Genomic DNA, 18,097 nt, shown 5'->3' with positions numbered 1-18,097 from the left:
TGTGTGTGTGTGTGTGTGTGTGTGTGTGTGTGTGTGTGTGTGTGTGTTCGTTTTAATAAAGCAGAGAAGGACAAGGGAACGATTAAGAATGTAGTTATTCCCACAACCAGGATTACCGCAAGAGTGTCTGTGGTTAGTAGAGAACTTTCGGTTCGCACCAGAGCTGCTATCTCCCAAACCACTGGTTCCAAACTGAAAACAGAAAACAAGTCAACAGTTGAGAAAAAACATTTGATCGAAATGGGTTTTATATTGAATATTGTTCGATATTCCGATAGCTTACCTCCTTTTGAATGGTGTAAAACTCGGGTGAATCGCCCTCCCCGTCTCCGCGGCCTTGCTTCAGCACCATCTTCAAAGGGGACCTCGACCGCCTCTTGTCCTTATCCTTATCCTTCTGTACCCTGATCACGGTCTTCAGAGTGCCCGTGTACTGTTCCTTCTTCGCTTTCTGATGGCTCAGTCGCTCGGCAGCCTTCTCCAACGACTCCAATCCTAGCAATCTCAAGATAGACTCTTTCTTAACCTTGTCCTCTGGTGTTTCCAAGATCTTTGGGGTGATGTTCACGCTGCTGGACGACTCGCCTGACATGGACGTTTCGTCGGAGTCCTTTTGCGACGTCTCCGGTGTCTTTACAGGTTTACATTCCGCTTCCAGTATGTTGATATTCTCCGTTTGCTTGGCCATGTGATTCGTCGAGAGGTTCACGGATAGCCTGTTCTCGCAGTTAGGTTTTCCAGGTTTCCTTCCGATGACCAAGTCGTTCTCCGACTTGCTTCGAGCGTTGTCCGCTGCTTCCTGATGTTTATCGAGGCTGCCTCTGCCACCCTCGGAAAAACCACGGAAATTCGTCGTACATTCCGACCCGTTTTCATACTTACTCAGGAACGATCGATTGTTTTCGTTTATCGTGGCTACCTCGTCGTCCAGCAGGGTCTCTTCCTTGTTTTGCTGGTCGGATCTCCGAACCTTCGATCGTCTGTTCTTCAACGCAGTCAGCTGATCCTCCTTGCGCTTCTTCGTCTCCCTGCTGCGTCTCGGCCGAACCTGAGGCTCGGACCCATTCGATTCCAATTCGTTTTGAGCGTCATCCGTGTCCTCTGTTTTCACTACAGCGTCAGCCTTTTCCTCCTGTAGTTCTTGCACATCTCTCGCGATATTCTGCACCTTTTCGACTTCTTCCTCGGTTTTAACATTCGTCGTACCGTCGCTCCGTTCCCTGCTAGAAGACGTTTGTCGTTTCTCTGATTTTCTCGATTTCTCTCGAGCCCTCAGCACCCTCTTCTTGTCCTCAGCCGCAGACTTTTGGTCTTCCATCGTTGCAACGTCGGTTGGTAATTTCTCACTTTCTTTTTCAGCCTCCTCCGTCGCCGTGGACTGTCCGTGTTCCGAATCTTTCTTCGAAACTACTTTCTGCTCATCGGACTCGAAACTTTTAACACCTATAGCAACGTTACAGGTTCTATTCTCTTTGCACGTATTATCTTTGTTGGTATCTTCGGTATCTTTTGGGTTGTCTTCGATGGAATTACAGGTATCACTAGCGTTAGAATCTGTGTTCGAGTTAGAAGTAACCGATGCGTAACAGTTACTGCTATCTTGTTTCGTATGTAGCACAGATTGCAGAGTACCATGTTCGTTTTCTTTGGGCTTTTCTAATGTCCGGGGTATGTCTTCCATATTACTTGTGTCCTGCTCAACGTTTACTTCGTCGACAGTTGCTTCTTGTACGTTGCCGTCGTCTGGTATTGCGGTTGATTCGCTTAGAGACAGTGAGAATTCTGTTACATTCGTAATACTCAATTCTCGCTCGTCTTGCACACCTTTTGCAACATTTTGTAACTGATTACTCAATTGACTTTCCGCTACTAATCTCTCTACTTCTTTTGAAATACTTTCTAACGTTTCTGCTTCTTCAGAATCTACAAAAGTATTTAAAGGAACCACGGTTTCGCTTTCGGTAGCTTCATTTGTCTTTGCTTCTTCTTTGACGAGCCTTTCGTTAATCTGCTGGGATCCAGTTTCTGCATCGTCGATCAAAGGTCCTGGTGCAATCTTGGTCGATTCATTTCTAAGGGGTTCGACATTCGAAACTGTATCTTTAAAAGCAGATTTATTTGTATCTTCTTGCAGAGGTACAGATTTATTTGCATCTTCTTGCAGAGATAAAGAGTTATTTGCATCTTCTTGCAAACATAAAGAGTTATTTGCAACATCTTGAGGAGATTCTTCACAATTGTCAGACTTCTGTACTGTTTTATTCGATACCCTATTCACTTTTTTCGCAGTCTCGCTGTTTACATTTTCCGGAGAATTTTTGTCAATTATTCTTGGGGATTTTCTAACAGCCACTCCTTTTTTACTGTCGTCTGTTATTTTAATTTGATCATCGGTTACTTGATCCGAATATTTCTCGGACACCTCTGTCGAGGTAGAAGATTCGCTTGGTTCTTCCTGCTGTTCCACAGATTTGCGACAATTGTTTTCGCTATTCTCCACGTGAACAGATTCGGAAGCGTTATGTACAATATCACTTCCATCGGCATCGAGAGATTCGCTTTCTTGAATATTTTGAGAATGAGTTTCCGCTGGTTCGATATCGCCCATGACTAGTTTCTCAATTTCTTTGGCAGTGTCGGCCACTTTTGGTACCGAATCTTCTGAATTGTCCGATTTGATCTCATTTTTGGAAATAGTAGACTTGTCTTCGTCTGGATTTTCTTCCAAGCCCAATTTCTGGGACTCTGCGCTTAAGGGTGCTATTATTTCTTCGATTTTTGGTACTTCAAAGTTTTTACTTAATCCGAGTCCCTTCTCTGTAGCAAACATTTTACTTTCGATGGACTTGGCGATCGTGAGTTTGATATTTTCTATCATTTGATCTATTTGTGATTTTGGACTGCCATCCGATTTGTCTGTACTATAAAACGGACTGACCGTCTTCTTCATATCTATGTTTAAGCTACTCCTACGACTCTTGGACTTGTCTGCAAATTTTGCTAAAATATTATCTTTTCTAACTTGATCTAAATTGCTTACTTTCTTTATCTCTTCCTGTAACTCTGTATTCTTAGGTGCTATTCTTGTATAATCAACTTTGATATTGTCAGTTTTTATTTCGATTTCTGTACTTTTGGCTTTAGTTTTTGAGCGTAGAGTGGGTCCTACTTCGCTAGCCCTATCTACTCGATCACTGTTATTATTGTTTTCTGTTTCAGAACCATTTTGAGAACTATCCTCGCAATTTTTCAGAATATCCTTCTTCAAGCAAGCCTCATCTTTGGCTGTTACCATAACTATTTGAGGATCGTTACCGCTAGATTCGGAAAAACAAGATTCCGTGTCTATACTACTATCCGCGTTGTTATCTCCTGAAATTTCTGAACTAACAGGGTCATCCGAGTTTAACCTTCGACGTTTCTTAGGATCCAAGTCTGTGGAAATAACAGAATCCGACTGCCGCAACTTTCCATTTCGTAAACTTCTTTGACCAACCGACGTACTGGATCTCTTCCTCAACTGTATGATGCTTTGGAAGGATTCGGTTTCGAAGCTCTCACCATCGGATATAATTTTGGCGTCGTCAGTGTCTGGTTCTTTTTTAATTTCATCCAAAATTATGTTTTCTTCTACCAGCATTTTTCTACTTCTCCTGATTTTTCCTTCGGTTTTTTCCGTTATTCCTTGTTGGCTATCTATTTCCGAATCGCTCAACATCGAAGCTATAACTTCGTCTATGGTAAGATCTATAGAACTCTTTGCATCCAGAAGCGATTTCGAAAATTTTGTGTCAATCGTGGATGCCTTTGCGCTAGCGTAATCTATATCTTTGCTATTACTCTTTTTACCTTTCACGCACTTGATATCCCCTTCCGTATTTTTGGTGAAGCTGTCCTTCTCCTTGATATTGTTCCTTTTAAATCCCGATATCTTGGTCGATTTAACGCTTTTAGACAAAGAGTCCAGACTCTCGGAATTTTTCCCTTTTCTGTTCAATTTTGGACTGCTCTTGGTACTGGATCCAGCGATAGAGTCCGTATCTTTGTCTTCGTTTTCTACTTCCCCGCTACTTTTTGTTACAAGCTTGGTTTTTTTGGTCCTGAGATTGTTCTTGGCACTTCTGTTATATATTTCCGTCCCTGTATTTTCGCTATCCGTATCGTTTACTCGTTGCTCTACAATTCTCGAGTTATTATCGGCCGTGTTTTCCTCTAATAACTTCACTTTTTTCGTTTTGACGCCCTTCTTGATGTCAGACGTTATTCTGCACAAATTTCTGTTGGCTACTTTCCTCGTAACCTTTGCTTTAATAAGATTAGCCTTCGCTACTCTCAACTTTTGTTTGCGCTTGAGGTTTCTGAGAACTTTCTTGCGTGGCAGGCTTGCCTCTAATTTCGGAGGAAGCTGACTGCCGGTTGCCACTGCCTCCAAAATATCACGTGCTAGTTGCTGTTGTTTAAGATTCGTCAAAGACTTGCCCTTTCTACTTTTGATTTCATTTGATGGCAAGCCAGATTCATTCGTCGCCTTCTGTTTTGCTTTGGAAGGCGCTAAGGGTTTCTTTTCCCTGGATGCCATCTCACTTCCACCCACATTGGGCTCCTGCAATTTCATTCGTTACATGAAATTGCAAGCCATTTACCAACCGAAGAGTATGCGCTACTACCATGGTAGCGTTCAAGATAATTTGTCAAGTTCCCTAGTAATGGAACAATACATATTTAGGAATTGAAAGAAGCAATGGTATCAAGTTTTATACGTATCGACTGAAAAACGATAGGTCTATGAAGATATTTATTATAAAAATCATGTACTATTATAATCTATTCAATTTAGAAGGGAATGCAAAGATAATATTGGAATATTTGTATAATCGAAGAAATAGTACCTTTCCTCTTAAAAGCGAGACAGGAACGAATTGACTCTGTACGCCGAGTGGAAAAACTACATAATTCGTCTTTGGATGCGAGTAGATGAGCGGCCGGCCGGAATAACAGGGTTGATAGATGCGGCCCTGGCGGTCAGAAAAATTACGTGACAAACTTTGCATTTACACGGATACACACGGAGTCCCTCTTCTCTCGGGCAGGGGAATTGCCACGAAATATTTACCACGATATCTCGTCGATCGTGCTGCGGATCGTGAACAATTCACGGCCGAAAGAAAGCCCGTGTCGCCCGTTAACTAACGAGACGAGAAATTCGGGGTTGAATGGGCAAGAAATATCGAAAATCACGCGACAAATCGTCGCGAAAAAATCGCCACGAATAAACAAAAGGTCGGACCCGATTCGAGATTTCGAAGGTTTAGTACGTGGTCGGGCGAGCGCTGTCGACGGGATTTCGCAGCTAGGCATTCGCTTCGTCGCGTATACTCACCTCTCGGCCGAAAAATCGCCGTCCAGAAGCGTGGCTTTTGCGAGAAAACTCCGAAAAATAATTCCGTGAAAAACACACAGAGTCCCGTTGCAGGGTGTCTGTCTCTCGTACGCTGTCCCACTGTTTTCAGGCTACTGCCACCTGACGGCGGAACACGCGACCTCTCCCAGGTCCATGGTCCGTTCGCGCTAATTTCGTTTCGCGTTATTTCACCCGACGATTCAACCCCATTCAACCCCTTCGAACACCACGGGAAACCACGTACAAGATACGTTCACCTTACGTACAATTCGTGCTCGCTCGCCACACGAAAATCATCCGCGATACTACCATCGAAACGCAACGATCCACCGTCAAAAATTCTCAGCAACGCGGCACTAGGAGCACTATACAGCGTTTGCGATAACTAAACCCAGGGCCGAATTAAGATGTAGGCTTTTCGGGCTACGTTTTAGGGTTCTCGAGAAATTTGTTAAAAATTTATTTTGTTCCCCAATATCGAATCAAAGTAGAGAAAATCTTATTTATGCACAATACTATATTTGTAGTAAACATTCTACAGCAGAAACAGAAATAATGTACTCGATGTCCAAATTAAGGTAGGAATTTTAAGTCTAAATAGAAATACTCGAAATTATCAATTTAAAAAAAAAGCTCGATTGATACATAGTAGCAAGCATACTAGGGGAAACAAATTGCTATACTCAGGGCTGACAAGACATAGGATTTAGGGGTTGCAGGGACCTCTACTAAGTTAAACTCTCTAAAAGTTTCGTTTGTCAATGCTGAATTAAAGTACTCTGAAAGATCAATTTAGAAATGAGTTCGATTAATAAACTACGTTTGTTTACAGTAATAATACAATGGCATATAGAGATGCTATACTTCGGACCGAATTAAAGCATCGACTTTAGGGGTTGTAATCAGTATTACCAACCAGCCGATTTCCGCCATGTATGAGCTGGGTTTTTTCGTTGAATTCTCGATTACCGATCGAACTCCACGAAAATCCGACTTTTATTCGAACGATACATTTTAAAAATAGAAAAAAGTGATTCAATAAGATTATTAGACCGTAGAAGGTAAATAAATTGAGTTCTGATATTTGTTTGCGAATTTAATTTTTAAACGTTATTGAATATGACATGCTTAGACAATATTTTATCCATTATTTTTTGTACACATTACAAAAATAAATTTTTTAATTAAAAAAAAAAGCGAGTACAGATACAACAGAATAAGTTTAAAATCAAATTTGATGAAATTATTATTCTGATCAAGATAATTTACACTTTGCATAAGAAACAAAACATATTTTCAAAATTAGGTATGTAATAGAGGATTTAAATACTTGTACTTCTTTGTGCTCGGTACTTCAGTTTAAAGAACTGTATTTGTAACACGAATGGCTGTGCTGTATTAAATAAATTCTTAAATGTGAGTACAGCATTCTGAAAAGACAAGATAATTTGATAATTTTGTATATTAAAAAGAAAATAACAAGGTGTCTTTTCGACAACCAGAACAGACTATATTCAAAAGCAGAAAATTTCTTATATCGAAAAGAATAACAGATTCTGTATTCGACATTTCCATTAGTAATACATAAAAAGGGTTTTCATTTATAAATGTAACAATGCAAGACAAGATAAATTGGTTAATACTGGCAGGTGTTAAACCAGAGTTATCAATTTGTCGTTACGTCAAGTATAATTTTCAAGCATTTCAAGCAAGACTAATAAATATCGATGGATTTGTTGCTGTAGATTAAAGCGATACATAATTTCAAGAGGACTATATAAATGTTTGTATTTACAATAAATTACAACTTTTTCTTTTTTCGACGGAATTTTGGTAAAAAACTGACTGACACACTGACTATAGTCTTGGATGCCTCCAGAAAATTAAGTAAGAAAATTTGAAAATCATTGCCTGAAGACAATTTAATGAAATTAAATAATTAAAACGATTACTTGAAATTGTCTATTTTACGAAAGAACTCGATTAATTCGATTACAGTATGTACATATTTGCAGTAAACATATTGCGGCAAAAAGAAATACTGTCTCGTATCACAGTCCTGTAGCCCGGGGTGCGCGAGATCTTAATCCGACACTGGCTGTATTATATACATACATATATATATATATATATATATTCGTGATACATATGTATACGTATATATGCATACTCACAGTGTTGTAGCCCAGGGGTCTACAAAATCTTAATCCGGCGCTGACTGAACCCCGTTGGTTATTTGGTCGAATTTTATGTTACTCACGGTCGCTCGGTGACGCGTTCGCCTATCGGGCGGGCGAGCGAGCGCGACCAAGTTTCTCGCGAGACGGTAAAAATGCTGGAATTACAGGCCCGTCGCGCGAAAAGGCTCGATCTGGTACGAGAACGAAAAGGAAGACGCGCCCGTGCGCACCAATGGCGGCCACCGACCCTTATTTATCCAAGTCAAAATGGCCGCCCTTCGACTCTTCACGCGCTCGAAACTTTCGGCGATTATTCTTCGTTCCACTGCTCAATTTCAACTAAACAACGTCTCGCCGATCGTCTGTCAGGTAATGTCACGCGTCTTATGCTTTCCACCTTTTTTCTCGTTTTTATAATCTGTCGTCAGACGATGTCGACGAATTCTCTCACGTTATCGTTATGATGGGTTACCTTAACGTGCACTAACAAAGGGACAAGCTTTCGCCAAGTATTTACGTTGTTAGCTTTTTATTTTCATTTAATGGTAAAGTTTTCCTCGATCTTTAAGCGAATAGATCGATGAGGATACATGGGAGGGATCTTGAAAAATGTACCGTTAAACTTTAAAAAGCAGAGCAACACGAAGCGCACGCTATGTTATTCTAGTGCACGACAGCGATTCTTAACCTTTTCAAACTCGCTGCACGGATCGATTGGAGATTCTTTATTTTTTCAAGTTTATGCCAATGGTTAGAGAAAATTTGAAAATCATTGCCTGAAGACAATTTATCGAAATACAACCTAAACAAAGTGTTATGAAGTGTTTGATTAGAAATCATTCATACATTTTTATGTTTTATTAGATCGACAAAAGATGGGGAAGTTACAAATCTTCCCCTGTGTACAATGAAACTGAACAATATCCAGATTATGAGATATCGAATGATCCTCGAGAATGGGAATACGTGACACGATTACTTCCACCTACGGTTGTGCCTCTGCCTCCTCTCGAGGAGAAAGTATTACCCTCCGGATGGAAGCCACCTACTGGTAAGTTATGCTTGATATTTTGAAACATTGAATGATTTGTTTGTAAGCAACTAATTAATTTCATTTAATTAACAGTAAAACCAGGGACTTACCCATACCACATACAGCGTTCAAAAAATTACATGCAATCTGTCTATCTTGCCATTACATTTAGAGGAATGCGAAGACAAACCATTATTCGTAGGATTGAAGGAGATATTTGGCAGTTAGAATCCGAATTAAGAGATTATTTGACCAAAGAAACAGGCAGAATGTTGGGTGTCCGTGTAAACGAACTCGTAGGCGAGATTCGATTTAGGGGAGATTTTGTGTCCCTTGTCAAAAGATGGATGGACTCCAAGGGATTTTAAAAGCTGTAACGACATCTGCGTAATCTCGTACTCGAGCGATCGATGTAAATATAAGAAGATATAATTTGTTATGGTAACTATTATTTGTTATAAAAAATAAAATCGTATAAAAATATGTAATTTATGTCTCTAAATGTTGAGCTTTTAATACTCGTCCTCGAGATAATATTTAAGCGGTAATACGGAATTTTAGAAGCGTACAAACTTTATTTTAATAATTAAAAATTCAACAGTTTTATTTTTGTAAAAATATGCATTATATTTAAAATTAAACTTCACACAAGCTGGCATGGAGAATGAATCGTATAATATGTGTAGCAGTTGACTTAAATATAGGCGTAACGCTGCGTTCGTAATTTTATGTCTTCATCTTAATGTTTAATTATAAATTACGACACATGCTTTTTTTTTATTAAACAATCGGTAACAAACGAATAAAGTAATCTTATTTCTTACGTCTATCGAATTATTTGTATTTCTATATAGTTATGACAGTTTAAACAATGTATAAATTAAATAATTTAACACATGTACGCGAAATAGAAATTTCTAGGAGTACGAATATGAAATTAAATATCACATCATTTATTCTATTAAAAAGGAAATTTTGTCTCTTATTCATACTGCGTTACTCGAACAGTATTAAAATAAATTCGAAAATACCACATTTCGCGAACTATACACACATATGCAAACGTGCGATAAAACTAGATTTGGAACGGCATTTCAAACGTGACAAGGTAAAAAGCATCGAGTTATACAACAGATATATCGACAAACAGGAACAATTGAAGAAAAAAAATTAAATAAATGAGAATAAGCTATGAAATACAGGATTCTAAAGGTTTTTGTGTAAAGTTCGATGATATTTAATCGTTTTTTTTATGTTTATTTCATGCGAACAAAGTGTTCTGTTTAATAGTAAGCATATGGCAAAATTTTACTTGAAAATTTTTCCCTGATTAAATTTTCGTCCCTCTTTATCGGTACAAGTCCAGCTGAAATACTGTTGAACCAACTGTTTTGTTTCTTTTTTAGAGGGGTCTAACTTGGTCCAACTATACGATTCGTAATCTACTTGCCAATCCGGACACAGCTACACAAATAAGTACGATCGTTAAATTTCATATTGTCGATTATACAAATGTAAAGAAATACAAGAAGAAACTAACCGTAAAAGCAAGTTCTTGTCCACGCCAAACCCAAATACCACTGATACTGCTATCGTTGTCTGTACCAAATAGACAAGCGCTGGCAAATGCACCCTTCCGCATTTTGTCTAGTCGTTGATACATACCACTTATTAGATTGCAAGACATAAAGACCTGTTAAAAAAAAAAAAAAAAAAAATGTTGAATAAAAATTTATACGTGAACTTGTAAAAATCTCATTTGGGTATATTTGTTTACCTTCGTTAAATCGCTGTTGTACTTGTATTCACCAAGCCAAATACTGTAATGTTCTGGATCAAACTTTGACCAGAAATAAGGTATAGACTTCGACTCATCTTCGTTAGAATAAAATCTCTTAAAATCATCGAGATCGAAGGTACCCTTTGGTAAGGTATCAAAAGGATTTGTAGATTTAGGTTCCGCAGCTAGAGCAGCATCTGCTGGATCTAGTTCTTCCACTGGCTCTTTCTTTGATTCTTTTGATTCCTTAGATTCCTTCTTGGGTTCCTTTTCTTTTTTTTCTTTCTTTGAAGGCTAAAATAATAAATATAATTACTATCGTATAAAACAAAGTTAGGTGAACAAAAAGGACTTCAAAACAACAGAATAACACTAACTTTTGCTTGAGCTTCCGTGAACTTCTTTGGATCATACTTGAGAGTTTTTTCAGCCAATTTGAAGGCACCGATTACAGCTATTGACTCGGGTTGGTAAATAACAGTTTGGAACCATCGATTTACGTTCTGGTACGGTTTACGTAGATTCGGTTCAAGTATGTACTGGTACAAATGGAGTAATGTCATGGCGACGCTAATATCGGCTAAAGTCAGTCGTTCTCCGACCAAGTAAGTACGCGTAAGCAAGTGAGAATTAAGAGCGGTCAATACTTTCTTTACGTCATCCTTAGCGTGTTCCACGGTCTGAAATTAATATCGTAATAAAGAAAATTGTACCAAAATAATCTTTACAAATCTAAATTTAAAAATGTACGCATATTATTAGATATGTAACGCAAAATTCGTACATATCGTATAATATGCTAACATTGCTATACCTCGTAGAGTTACAAAATTAGTCATGGTATTAGACTACTTTTGCCTTTGAAGGAGGATTTACAGATATAAATATAACATGGTAAACTTTCATCCATACCTGCTTATTATATGGCATAATACCCAGTAATGGGAACACCCATGCACAGCTAGCTGGAAGAATCTCAGAATCCGCGAATCCGAACCATTGTATGATTTCTGCGCGTTCCAGGTCAGTTTTACCTCTCAACTGATCGTTAGCCACTAAAAAAGGGAGCGATTTGTATTATGCACACACAACTCTATTCTGCTATTCGTGCGACGTATCAATCATAAATTTTACCGTAATATGCAATCGCGTTGCTTTCTGTGATACATTTTCCGTCGCATGTTTCAAATGCTGGGACCTAAATACAAAATTTAGAAATCAGCGATATTTTTTTCACGCTTATGCCACATTTGACTTATTTATATTGTATTCTCCAGAGGAAGCTCTAGAATGAATTAATCAGTTATGTAAAAATTCATTCCAAAAGATACCAGATGGTCGACAAGTCACTAAGCAAATATTACTCGTTGTTGCTCACATTCCTCATATTGAAAATATCACATTAATCATAAACCATACCTGATATTTTTATTTCCTTACGATACATTGTATTTATAGAATTTGACTTATATAGAAAGTTTCAGAATTAATTAATCGTGTAGAGAATTTTTACAATGTAACGACTTGTTAAAATCATAGATGAAGATGCCAGCTGGTTTACCGTTAACTAAGCAATACCAAGGATACAACTTGGATCTGATCCTCTTTTACCCAGAAATGCATCTTATAGGTACAATTCGAATAGCTTCAAAACGAATAAACTTCTCGAGTCGAAAATTTACTGTACTGTCTTGCGAAAATCATGAGACACCAGCTGGTTTCCAAATAACGTATAACACGCAACGAAATGAAAGAAACATGCTGCATCGCGCGACGTACCTTTCCCAATGGAAACTTCTTCAAGAAAGTTTCGGATTTATTCGTTTCGCCGAAAACAAAATCATCTGCGATCTTGACCTGAGCACCGGAGTATTGAGCCGCGATCAGCACCTTGTAGGCTCTGAAGTTTTCCAGGTAGGTGTACAGAGTCTGAAATAAATCGTGGCTCGATTAGCTGGTTACTGGATTAATTCATATTTCTAACGGAATGTGTGTCCACGTTGGTTCGTCATTACGTCGATGGTTAGCGGTGCGAATCGCACGAGAGAGACTTACTCCGGACGCCATTATAGCCAGTTACGGAAAGAGGAAGTCGAAGGCCGGTAAAGATCGTTTCTCTTGAGTGCATAAAGTCTCCACACTAATAGATACGTCCCTACAATGTACCCGTAACTTGCAATCCCCACAAAATATATTCAACTTTTCCAACCGAACTTGGACCGTCCAACACTGCAAACTTCGCGAATCGAGACGATATCATGCAAAGACTCTTGATTAAACCAGATTTTAGAACTTGGAGAAACATGTAACGTATCTATCGTGTGTATCGCTATTAATAAAATGGAACGTTCTGATTGGTCTAGGTAGTTTCGACCTATTCTTATTTTTGCAAGGTTCACAGAAACATTTTATATCTTTTTACCAACTATTTATAACCATTTTATAAATTTTTAGGAATTTATAAACCATTTACAATATTTAATATAACGATATATCTTTTATGAAATAAGATATTTTTACATTTACATGAATCAAATTTTAATACTCTATTCCAACAATATTGTTTAAAGATTCTAAATCTTTTCGATGTTCTTTTTAAGAAAAGTATTCAAATTTTGTTGTGAAAGTTTATACTTTTCACGTCAACACTATTTTTCCAGTTCATACGCGTCGATAATGCATAGACTACGTGAAGTGCATGATCATGGTTTGTATCCAATATCCAAAAATGGCAACGTTAAAGGATGTTGTTTCTTTGTATAAAAATTTGAAGCAAGAATGGACAGCAACTCCATGTAATTTAAAAAAATGTGGCGAATTGCTTAATCAATTAAAGGTGACGTATCGAATATATATGTTGCATATTTCTGTTATTATAGATGTTTTTGTGTTGATAAACTTGTCGAGATATAACCTAGTTCGCTGTCTGTGAAAGTGAAATGTCATCGTGTTTAGAATTCAATGTTTATCGATATTTAACGTTTATCGCGTGATCGATATTAAATGTTTTATTTACATAACATTTTTAATGCTATATTTACGTTAATAATTTGATCTAACAATCAATTTTTACAGGTTGGCCTCACACATTTGATGTTTCTTCCAACATCTAACAGCGCTGCCAGTCAAAATGAATTGCTCATAGCTCGTACGTATAAACACGTACGAACGTAGATAATATTTGATCATTATTTATCAATTATATTATAATTGCAGGTGATATTCTAGAAATTGGTGCACAATGGAGTATAGTAACGGAGGATATACCTTCTTTCGAACGTTACATGGCGCAATTGAAGTGTTACTATTTCGATTATAAATCAGGATTAACGGAGTCCGCGTACAAATATCATCTACTCGGCTTGAATCTCTTATTTTTGTTATCTCAAAATCGCGTCGCCGAATTTCACACGGAGCTAGAACTTCTACCATCCGATCAAATACAGTCAAACGTTTACATCAGGCACCCTCTAAGTTTAGAACAGTATTTAATGGAAGGATCGTATAATAAAATATTTTTAGCATCGGGTAATATACCAGCGGCGTCGTATAGTTTTTTCATAGATATTTTATTAAACACTGTTCGCGATGAAATCGGGGCGTGTATGGAAAGCGCATACGATAAAATTTCTATTCAGGATGCGTCGAGAATGCTTAATCTAAATTCAGAGAAAGATATGAAAGCGTTTGCGACAAAAAAGAACTGGACTTTGGCAAAGGATGGTTACTTTTACTTCAGTACAACGAGCGAAAAGAAAACCGAAGAACCTATACCTAGCTCGGATTTGGCTACGCTAGCGATCGATTATGCGAGAGAACTCGAAATGATCGTTTAACAAGCATACACAGCTTCCTGTACTTTATATAAAGATTGTCGTACACTTATCGGAACTGGTTTTTCGCATTTTTAATAAGTTTCGTGAGAAAATTTTACCGAAAACATCAACATTCGAGTCTATTATTTTCTAATATTGTTACAAAATGAAGTATGTAAATGAATAAAAATAAATACAAAAAGCAAAAAATATAGAAATTCATCGTCGACGCGTTATTTTATTCATAGATAAAATAAAATTTATAGTCCCCTCGATTATAAAGGAAAAACTTATACTTCAGTTTAATGACATTGGTGTATGTTCTCGCAAATATCAATATTAAACATATTTTGGCTCAGAATTTAAGAGAATATGTACTGAAGTAAAATTTGTTTATACTATTGCCATTGTTTACAACAAAAATGTCAATAAAGAATTCAGAAAAGGCCGACACATGAAAATGGGTCTTTAATTACTTCCGAAGTAAAGAGGAGTTTACAACTGTCCGTCTTTGCCTCTCTTTCTCTTTATCGCGAATGATAGACAAAGATAGAATTATTTCTTTTAACACGTTGAACTGTCAACAGTCTGTCATCATCTGTCATTCGTCAAACTGCAAAACTTAACCATATTCTATCTTTCAAAAGCTTTCCAAAGATTTCCTCGTTATTTAGTTTATTTGTAGGTTATATAATCATTTTCGAATTGGTAAGAAGAAACAAGTTGTCAAAATGCTCCGCAATTATGAGGGCGTTAGATTTCTCCCGGATAAACAAATGGTGATTTTTGACATCGGAAGGGCGTATACAAAGTATGAGTGCATTTATGTTAACGCGAGAAATTTAACATTGTTAATAAACTCATGTGTGATTTGGAAATAGATTTGGTTATGCGGGCGAGACTACACCGCGCGGTATTATAAGGACGGAGGTCGTATGTCCAGAGACCAAAGAGCTACGAAAAATCTATGATTACAAAGATACAGAAGATTTGTATCAGTTGCTCGTTGAGTTTCTTCAATCTTTATTTTTCAGGTAACAATTTTTTGGACTATATGTATTGTCTCTGTTTCGGGTTGCATATTTATTTTATATATATATATATATACATATGTTTTATTTTAGACACACTCTGATGAGTCCAAAGGATGCTAGAGTCGTGGTCTTGGAATCGCCGCTAACTCCGTCAGAATTTAGGGATACGCTAGCCAAATTGTTGTTCCGACATTTTGAAATCAGATCTCTAATGTTATTATCTGTTCATTTAGCGACAATCAGTACATTGGGTACCAGCACTGCTTTAGTTTTAGATGTCGGATATACGGAAGCTACGTTGATTCCAATTTATGAAGGTGTACCAATTTTAAAAGCATGGCAGGCTCTTCCTTTGGGTGGTAAAATTGTGCACGAGTAAGTTATACGCGTTACGATAAATGTTCGAGCGTTATCGCGACGATATTTATATAATACTTGGGTTTTTTTCTGCTGCAGATATTTGATGAAGTCTTTAAAAGAAGTTGCTCCTAACGCGGATATAACGGAAAAACTTGCGGAAGATATAAAAGTGAGAACATGTTTTGTCACGACATTGGAAAGATCTGCTAAATTAGGAACGGCGAACGCTCCTGCTCCTCCTCCCTCGGTCGTGTATCCTGGAGTAAAAAATATTACTATACCTGGTGAAATTAGAGAAAACGCATTTGAAGCGTTATGGGAAAGAGACAGAGATAATCTTAGTATACCTACGATGATTCTGGATGCTATAATTAAGGTATAATCTAGTTAAATACAAGTATCGATTATTCTAATGGTTAGTTTTAGTAACGATCTCAAATTCTCGTTACAGTGTCCGATAGATACTAGACGTACTTTAGCTGAAAATATAATGTTAATCGGTGGAACGACAATGACAAAAGGTTTTGCTAGTCGTCTTAAATCCGAACTTTTGACTTTAGTAAACAGTAATTATTATGCCGATAAATTAAAAATTAAGACGTTCAAGTTTCATACCGCACCCAGTAAGCCAAATTACACGGCCTGGTTAGGAGGTGCTATTTTCGGAACTATAGATTTACCATCGAGATGCGTAACAAAAGAAAATTATCTAAAATCTAACAGAGTCCCCGATTGGACTAATTTAATAGATAACCAGAGAGACGATCCGTAATTTGCGAAATGTAAAACATTGCCTAATTAAACAAATTAATATAATTTTTATAATGGAAGTAATCTTTGAATTGTTGTATTTATATGTATATACAGAAGAGTACGAATAATTTTATTTCTTACGTTTGTATTTAAAGATCTTAAATTTTGGAAGCATAAGTTTAATTAATGTAAATTAATACACGAATAGGAAATAAAAACCTGCGCGTTGCGTTGAAAATTCAAAACGTTTTTTATTCATAGAAACTGTATCATAGAATTTGTCAATTTATATTACAGATTTTTAATTAAAAGATTTGTATTATAAAGTCGTCAGTAGGGTGAGCTTCTCGTTGAGCTGAAGTTGAGTCTTTATCAACTGCGAAAGCGCGACGACCATCAGTAAATCTTTCACGTTACTGTTAAACATTTCGTCGAATTGTTCGCTCGACATTTTGGGAACGGAATGTACCATATCCAAAAGAGCACGACCCACCTATGATATTAAAATGAATTACGTTTATACTGATACTATAATAGAAAAACTTTAGACAATGTAAAATTGAGCTAACTTGATTGTCGGGTGGTTGTTTCGAATTTAACACGTCGTCGACGTATGCGAGCACTTGTTCCAACATGTTAGAAAGTTTGGCGCTGGCTTCCGCTATTTGCGCGAGATCCATCATCGGTTCTATACCGCCGCCTGTTTTTACCCCAGTTATTTGAGCATGCGCCGGTAACTGAGTCTTGGAACAAAGCTGCAGTCCGACAACTTCTGGCTCGTAAGATGTGACCTGATAAAATATACAAATCATTGTAAGCTATACTTTGTGTAAAATTATATTGTAGAAAGATTGTGGGATACCATACCTGTACTTTGACCGGGGTGAACATGGAACCTTGCTTCCCATTAGGAACTCCCAATGACACACATACATAAGCTTTAATTGCCATTCTAGTAGTATTCAGTAAAGTCGTATCGACGGTCAAATGAACAGGATTATTGCATTCGCGAACATAATATTCGTGAATGACGGAAGAATGAGTGGTAACCTGTAAGATTCGTATAAATAAAAAATTACAGTTGATATTTTAAGTATTTTACGGTTGGAAGGTATGCAAAACAATTCACTTCGTTTCCAGTTGCCCACCATCCAACAATATTTTCTTGCGCGTTCACTCTGTGATTTAACTCGTACAAATCAATTCCGTACGTCAAATCGGCTTCCACTTGACTTTCAGACTCCTTATGTGGCACGCAAAAACAATTTGTCACTTCGACCATTCCTTTTTCTACGGTACCTGCAAACAATAATTTGTAGCGTATCTTCGATCGAATATCCAGTTGTTACTGTCAAAGTACTCGATGTAACCATTTTTTAATTTAATTCCTATCGTTTTAAAATATACGTTTATCGTATATTTTAAAATTACCTAACAGCGTGCCGATAACGCGATGCGACTCGGCTTTTCGACGTTCGTAAGCATCGACAATTTGGAAAAGAACAACAGGATGAACCTTAACGGTGAGGTTAAGCGCCATGTTTCACGAAACTCTGTACTTGTCTACTTCTACTTGTTCGCAAAGTAGGAAAAGAAATTGCGCTAACCACGTTATTTTTCCACCATGAATTAATAATACGATAGAGAGGAACGCCTGACGCAATTTTCAATTCGATCGTCTAGTAACCTAGTTACTTGTCTTCCTAGTAACTTCTAACCCCTCTAATATTTAAATTAATTT

General features: G+C 37.4%; 6 protein-coding genes across 12 annotated transcripts in view; 3 read left to right on the top strand and 3 right to left on the bottom strand.

Annotated features, from left to right (window-relative positions):
- LOC128878965 (uncharacterized) overlaps window positions 1-7,716 on the bottom strand; it is a 16,551-nt gene extending 8,835 nt beyond the window's left edge. Inside the window, exons 1-5 of one of the 7 annotated variants that reach the window (XM_054127664.1) lie at window positions 7,576-7,716; window positions 5,381-5,618; window positions 4,890-5,015; window positions 284-4,700; window positions 117-192 (exon numbers count right to left, since the gene is read on the bottom strand). In XM_054127664.1, the coding sequence (XP_053983639.1) occupies window positions 117-192; window positions 284-4,615 (4,408 nt within the window). In that variant the 5' untranslated portion in view covers window positions 4,616-4,700; window positions 4,890-5,015; window positions 5,381-5,618; window positions 7,576-7,716. Of the gene's footprint in view, window positions 1-116; window positions 193-283; window positions 4,701-4,889; window positions 5,016-5,380; window positions 5,767-7,575 lie in introns of all 7 variants that reach the window. The other 6 variants (XM_054127663.1, XM_054127662.1, XM_054127669.1 and 3 more) reach the window with 6 other exon arrangements.
- Window positions 7,681-10,161, top strand: LOC128878971 (probable 39S ribosomal protein L49, mitochondrial). Its single transcript, XM_054127674.1, has 4 exons — window positions 7,681-7,950; window positions 8,446-8,632; window positions 8,708-9,055; window positions 10,021-10,161. Exons 1-3 carry the CDS (start codon window positions 7,849-7,851, stop codon window positions 8,980-8,982), a joined length of 564 nt encoding a protein of 187 aa, XP_053983649.1. The 5' UTR covers window positions 7,681-7,848; the 3' UTR covers window positions 8,983-9,055; window positions 10,021-10,161.
- Window positions 9,216-12,686, bottom strand: LOC128878966 (elongation factor 1-gamma). The gene is made up of 8 exons (XM_054127670.1): window positions 12,450-12,686; window positions 12,174-12,323; window positions 11,529-11,592; window positions 11,307-11,449; window positions 10,772-11,074; window positions 10,392-10,688; window positions 10,155-10,307; window positions 9,216-10,078 (listed from the first exon to the last, which is right to left on the bottom strand). Exons 1-8 carry the CDS (start codon window positions 12,459-12,461, stop codon window positions 9,923-9,925), a joined length of 1,278 nt encoding a protein of 425 aa, XP_053983645.1. The 5' UTR covers window positions 12,462-12,686; the 3' UTR covers window positions 9,216-9,922.
- A 386-nt stretch (window positions 12,687-13,072) lies between these two features.
- Window positions 13,073-14,431, top strand: LOC128878969 (26S proteasome non-ATPase regulatory subunit 8). Its single transcript, XM_054127673.1, has 3 exons — window positions 13,073-13,230; window positions 13,470-13,542; window positions 13,611-14,431. The coding sequence occupies exons 1-3, from the start codon at window positions 13,093-13,095 to the stop codon at window positions 14,228-14,230; spliced, it is 831 nt and encodes a 276-aa protein (XP_053983648.1). The 5' UTR covers window positions 13,073-13,092; the 3' UTR covers window positions 14,231-14,431.
- Window positions 14,432-14,697: 266 nt separating this feature from the next.
- On the top strand, window positions 14,698-16,433 carry LOC128878967 (actin-related protein 10). Its single transcript, XM_054127671.1, has 5 exons — window positions 14,698-15,020; window positions 15,091-15,243; window positions 15,334-15,618; window positions 15,700-15,979; window positions 16,055-16,433. The coding sequence occupies exons 1-5, from the start codon at window positions 14,941-14,943 to the stop codon at window positions 16,373-16,375; spliced, it is 1,119 nt and encodes a 372-aa protein (XP_053983646.1). The 5' UTR covers window positions 14,698-14,940; the 3' UTR covers window positions 16,376-16,433.
- A 154-nt stretch (window positions 16,434-16,587) lies between these two features.
- LOC128878968 (eukaryotic translation initiation factor 3 subunit F) lies at window positions 16,588-17,948 on the bottom strand. The gene is made up of 5 exons (XM_054127672.1): window positions 17,788-17,948; window positions 17,486-17,655; window positions 17,224-17,406; window positions 16,926-17,147; window positions 16,588-16,849 (listed from the first exon to the last, which is right to left on the bottom strand). The coding sequence occupies exons 1-5, from the start codon at window positions 17,894-17,896 to the stop codon at window positions 16,676-16,678; spliced, it is 858 nt and encodes a 285-aa protein (XP_053983647.1). The 5' UTR covers window positions 17,897-17,948; the 3' UTR covers window positions 16,588-16,675.
- Between the last annotated feature and the right edge of the window lie 149 nt (window positions 17,949-18,097).

The sequence above is a fragment of the Hylaeus volcanicus genome, chromosome 6 (assembly GCF_026283585.1).
Source record: "Hylaeus volcanicus isolate JK05 chromosome 6, UHH_iyHylVolc1.0_haploid, whole genome shotgun sequence".
In the NCBI taxonomy this organism is placed as follows: domain Eukaryota; kingdom Metazoa; phylum Arthropoda; class Insecta; order Hymenoptera; family Colletidae; genus Hylaeus; species Hylaeus volcanicus.
This window is presented reverse-complemented; position numbering and strand designations above follow the sequence as displayed.